The sequence below is a fragment of the Electrophorus electricus genome, chromosome 26, assembly GCF_041902795.1.
Source record: "Electrophorus electricus isolate QZ-2024a chromosome 26, ASM4190279v1, whole genome shotgun sequence".
Lineage (NCBI taxonomy): Eukaryota > Metazoa > Chordata > Actinopteri > Gymnotiformes > Gymnotidae > Electrophorus > Electrophorus electricus.
The window spans coordinates 7304001-7310000 of record NC_137522.1 but is presented as its reverse complement, the minus strand read 5'-3'; the positions used below and the strand labels follow the sequence as shown (position 1 = coordinate 7310000).

The 6000-nt window shown below is 48.0% G+C and overlaps 1 protein-coding gene across 3 annotated transcripts in view; it reads right to left on the bottom strand.

Annotated features, from left to right (window-relative positions):
- kdm4b (lysine (K)-specific demethylase 4B) overlaps positions 1 to 6000 on the bottom strand; it is a 41313-nt gene that overhangs the window by 31079 nt on the left and 4234 nt on the right. For all 3 annotated transcript variants that reach the window (XM_035523162.2, XM_035523163.2, XM_081708515.1), the window contains exon 5: positions 5244 to 5437. In XM_035523162.2, coding sequence (XP_035379055.1) covers positions 5244 to 5437 — 194 coding nt within the window. The remainder of the gene's footprint in view (positions 1 to 5243; positions 5438 to 6000) is intronic.

Genomic DNA, 6000 nt, shown 5'->3' with positions numbered 1-6000 from the left:
AGCACACTGCCCTCTTGTGGTCATATGGAAGAAGGCATGCACTCTGCACATGAGGAGTTTAAAATTGTCACAGTGGAAAGTTAAAAGAATTTCTCGAGACCTTCCTTATAAAAGAAGAAAAGCTTCTAAAGTGTTAATGTGTATTTGCACTTATGACACACATAAACCAGCACTGGGAATTTATTAATTATAATCAGGGGAATCTTTCAGAAACTCCGCACTCAGGTCTGCAACAATGGACAGATTTGTTGGCTCAAGGCAGCAGCACACCGAAGGGCGAAAGCCGCCGCAGTTCTGCACATTTTAACCACCAATCAGAGAGCTCCGTGCCAACCACCCAAGCGCTGTTGTTATAGCAGCAGCATGCTCACGGGTGCTTCACTTCTGCGAGAAACTCCAGCACTAGAGATCACAAACAACAAGTTATTATATCCACCCACAGCAGAGGCACCCGGAGGAAATGAAGAGAGAGGAAAAACAGTTCTTCACCAAAAACGGACAGTGCTCCCTTAGAACGTAACTGATCTGATGTACCTATTTACTGGGCTGCACAGACTCAGCTGGTGGCATCTGTTCAGTGGAGATGTAAAAAATAGATTTCGTGTGCCTCATAAACTTACATCGTTGCGCCTAACGTCTAATGCTCAGTTGCTCTTAAGAGTACCTGGTCAACAAGCCCCTGTCTTATAAAAGAATAGACAAATGTCCGCCAACTCTCCAGTTAAGACTCCGAGTCTCAGCGGTCGGTTTTACAAATAAAATAAGACTTTACATGGGGACGTAACAAGAGTCCCAGTGCCTGATGGACAGGATCCTGAATGCCAGTCAGGCGACCATTCAGAAATCAAGACGGAAGCCCACAGGAGGTTCCTGGGACCACCATCAATCCTAATCTCTTCCTGTCCCTTCATCTCTCCGGATTAAAAGGTGAACTGTTGGTTCTGCGCTGTTTGGACAGAGGGCGTTTCCTCTTTTAACCTCAGCTTCCTACTTGTCAGTTTAAGCAGTAGGAGAGGGGTGAGCCATGACAGCAATTTTAAAAACGCTCCTTGACCCCTAAAGGTGTGAAGATGCGAATGTGCGGCAGCTGGGAACCTGGACATGCAGTAGCACAGCTGTGCCCAGTCCAGACCAGAGTCATGGTCAGGCTAGCAACAGATAGAGCACTCCAGTGAAGACAGAAAAACCCCCATCAGCAGTGTGTGTGTGTGTGTGTGTGTGTTCGCATACACCCACACCCCACAGCGGCGTGGACCATGACTAATATAGGGCCCATATTAGATTGCACTTCAACACAGGCCATTTTAAGAAAGAACAGCCTACATCAAAATGAAATGTTACAGATTAATTAACCTTGCAACAATCGCTACAGTAATTTCCAAGTAAGAAATAGAGAACAAGAAATATTTCCTGTCCTTCCATCTAAAACAGAAAAACAAACCCGAACATGATGCATTTAAACTACCCTTTACTCTGAGCGGCCTGTCGTGATGTCAATCTCATCTAATCACGGCAGCTCAGGTCTTTGACGGCATTTGCTAAACTGCGTTCCCAGGTGGTTTGACACGTAGAGCTCATGCATTTCCCTTGAACAGGACATGCGATGCCGCGACATGAACGTTAAACACCAGAAGTTTGTCAAGCTTGTTAAGAATAAAACAGCCAAGGTTGAATTACAGAGGGTCTGGGGGGGGGGGGGCCCTTTTAGAAAACAGAACTCATGGGAGAATAGAAATCACATCCCATCAGCACTGACATAAGAATTCCTTTTGAATATAATTTATTAGCAGCAAAAATGTTCAATACAATGAAACACCAATATGAGTTCTAATTAATCTGTGCATGGGTTAGTATGACCAGTCTCTGTGGGAATATGGGAGCCAGTCCTACTGCACAAGTGACTCTGGCCACGCGATTCTCTGTGCGCTGAATTTTAAGCGCCCGAAATCGACTTCATCCAAGCTGCCCCTTCAAAAACCAACTGGCAGTTTAAATTTGAAATAGGACGAATGAGTAGGACCCACCCCTCCCGAACCCCCGGGGCACTTATGAAGCAGGTTAGTGCCCACCACTCCCATAGCCTGCCCCAACAGCATGCTGGCAACTTACTATCCCATCCTCATCTTCACCCGGGTCGTGTATGACAAGGGGCCCTTTAATAATACTTATCCCTCACCCTCTCAAACAACACACACACACACACAATTATATCCAGCAGTGTATACTACTACAGCTGTGAAATCTTAGATCTAAGAGGTGTGTGTGTGTGTGTGTGTGTGACCTTGATGTGTGTAGAGCTGAAGAGGAATGAAGTTAATTTCACAGTGGCTGAACAGAAGGGTTAGGCAAACAACCAGCGCACAGCTTAACATACTGTAATTACTCGAAAAGTGAAAACGATTAAATTTCAAAGGGGGTGTGGCGGGGGTTGGGAGGGGGAGCATTGAGCGAGTAAAGTCTCTTTACCAAGAGACCGGAAAGGAGAGCGATTGCAACTGTGGCAGGATGGGGGACATGTGAGAAAGAGGGAGAAAGTTAACTTGAGCTCTCGGGAGATAACTGCAGAGAAAATTTGCATAAGCGAGTCAATAAGAGGCACAGAAAGAGAAAGTCACTCCTATATATAAAAGAAACAGCACACAGGCACACAAGAACAGAAAAGGGTTACTGTCTAACTCTCCCCAAATCATAAACCCACAAACACAGACATCACTCGTTAGTGATGGACCGGACAACCGCTGACCCGGAGGGCTGGACAGGCCTGCGGAGCCACGGACGGACCCGCCCTCCCTGCCCGAGAGGACGGAACAGGGCTCAGTGCAAAATGACGCTGTGGATGGAAACGCGCGGCCTCCTCAGCCTGTGCCACTTTGGCTGTCCGGAGTGAGAGGATGTTTGCTTATGTCTAATAACTCGGTTAAGGAACGCTGTTCCTCAGTAAAGCCACAGAGAACTAAACTGGGAGCATGTGACTTCTGCATGGCTCGCGTGCCCTTTTAATCAAGGTATGATTCTTCGGAGCTCTCTGTTGATTGGCTGGACACGATGGGTAACGTGCTGCCATCATCAACATGATGGACTAAGCCAAGATTTATTTCATGGCACACAACAAGGAACAATTGAGGTAAACACTGCTGGCAGAAGCACACGCGCGCACACACACACACACACACACACGCACGCACACGCACACGCACACACACACGCACGCACGCGCACAGCAGAGAACAACAGAAGGAGGAACAGAAACAGCAGCGCGGGGGCCCGAGTGCGCCCCCACGTGGCCGATGGCGGGGATGCCAGCCCAAACGTTGATCTGAGAGCTTTCAGCTGCGGACAGTGGGGACCTCCAACTGTTCCTCCATCTGTTTTATGCAGCAGCAACAACAACAACAACACACAGCAGGACAGAAGGCACAGCAGTGCTACACTTCAGCAAAAGGACTTGGTTTCAAACTGTTCGAGCCAACGCTGAGAGATCTTTATGGGTGAGCAGCAGCCATGCTTGGGCTCGATGGATGGAAGAGACCAGAGAGACAGGAAGACAGAGCGAGGGGGGGGGGGGGGGGCCAGAGACGGCACATTCGACAAGCCCCATCTGAGAGGAGCAGCCCAGCCGTGAAGGCAGATTAAGAACTCGTTTCTAAAGGCTCAGGGTTCCTGACGGCAGGCCCAGTCACAGGAGCACGATCGACACTCGGCCAGCGCCTGAGACGGCTCAGTCGATAAGCGCTGGAGGGGCCGGTGCAGTAGTGGGGGCTGGGCCACCGGAGGAGCCAGAGACCTGCGGGGGGCGCTGTACTTGTTATTTACTCATGATTTAAATGAGTAAAAGGGAAAAAAAAAAGGATTTTATATGGTCTCTCTCGCCCCAGGTGGAGACATTTTGTCAGAGATCCGGCATCCGCGAGGCTGCAGACCACCTTAACCCCATCAAAGAACACAGTCGTAGCTGCTCGGATACTGGAACTGCGCTGGCGCCACCTTGTGGCGATTCATGAGCTCCATCGGGGGTTGAAATATAATCTCCGGTTCTAAACTAAATGCACTTTGCCATTTCTAGTACATTAAAAATAAATGTAATGCAAGAAGCGAAGCCAGAGAGACAAACAAGACAGCACGCCTGCAGTCCAAGAGCCACTGAAATCATTCACAACAAGAGCGCCACCACGTGGCTCTCGGAGGACGTGCACGATTTTGCACATTTTCCTGGCGTTCCTTTAAGAAAATAAGAGTCACTTTGAGTATGGGCTCCAGAGGTGCTCCAATACTGGTTATCCGATTCCAAAATGGAGTTATGAAATTAAGATAATGAATTTTATAATATTTCTAATAACTTAGTTAAACAGGTCCTAAAAAGTGAGGTGTTTTTTGGTGTCTTAAAAAGCAATAGACTAATATCTTAAAAAAAAATGCATTTTTCACATGTTGAAGGGCCCAAAGCAGTATATTTAACATGCAATGTGTCATCAAGGCTCCAGCATCTACGCTACACAAATGTGACCGTCATAAAAGAAATACCAGAATACAACAAGCATTCTGATACACCTTAACAAGAACGGGCACTGTGTGTGTGTGGAAATCCGTGCAGGACAGGTGTGACTCTGCTTGTCCACAGGTGATGCCGCCATGTGGTGCTTGGCTGATGTGTCGCGGTGGAGGTGACAGTCCGTAGTTACCTCACCTCCGAGTTTCCGGCTGGGTGGTGAACTGGTGACTGACAGGGCTGGTGTGTCGTGCGCTTCACGTGACATAAGACGGAGGGATAATGGCACGCTCCTGACATTCCAATGGAACAAAACGTCTACTAACCAGGGCGGAGCCAACGACCGGGGGGGGGGGGGGCACTCGCGAACAAAACTACAAGCATGACAACACGCTACCTCTTCAGTGAGGTAGTTTGACAGCCAGTCGATACAACGGTATTTGGGAACACGGCAGCACAGTTACGACGAGGAAAGGCATACCCTCGTAGTTCTACAGATCTACAGCTCCGAAGAACGGTCTGGAGGGTGTGTGTGATGTGTGGCGCATGCTTCAGTGACTGGCCGGTTAAGGTTAAGCGTGCGACCAGTGACGGGGACAGGTCACGTGCCGGACGTGACTGGGAACGGCCAGGAGCAGGAATGAGAGCAGCTCATGCACGGTGCCGTCAGCTATAGCAGTAGGCCAACGGTCCCGAGAGCCTTTGCAGCTGCATCCAGCGGTTACCGAAGCTGCGAAGGAGAACGTGGCTCACTAACCAGGACTTGGGCTGGCCAAAGTGCAGGTAGTTGACGCTGTATAGGTCCATGTCCTCGGTGTGCCAGGCGAACGTGGTCTTCCACATGCCGAAGTAGAGGTAGGGCGTGTTCACACCTTCGATCACAATCCCACACTCCTGCTCCACCATGTCCAACAGGGTGTTCAAATGACCGATGTTCCACTCCATCACATCCTACGAACGACACACACACACACACACACACACAAATAAGAGGAAGAAGCTAAATAATACTGTGATTATTCTGAAAAGCTTGCTTGTAGAATATGCATGGCAAAATTATTAAACATTATACATATACTAGCTTATAACTAATAAAAGAGTTAAGTTTTAGTTATAATTATCTATATCTAATTAGAATTAATACATGTTATAATTAGTTATATCTAATTGCTTAATTGTTTGAAAACCTGAAACAACTAAACTAAAATGCATGCTAAACTGGGTAATGTAACAACATGCTAATTAAGGAGTCTGGAATAGGACATATGCAAACATTAGCTAGGGATGACCAGTGCTATTTTGTGCAAGGAAGAAACTGCCCATTTCCAACCTACTGTCACTCAGGCCTCCAAATCCTAACACCTGCCACAAAATTGACCGGCAGCACCTAACATCGCCCTAAATTAATGAACCAGTGCAAAGCGCAGGGATTCATTGGGTCAGTAGTGACTTAGTGGAAAAGTCTTCCACACCACCACCCAGAGGGGCGTTCGTTTGAATCCCCGTGAAACGCT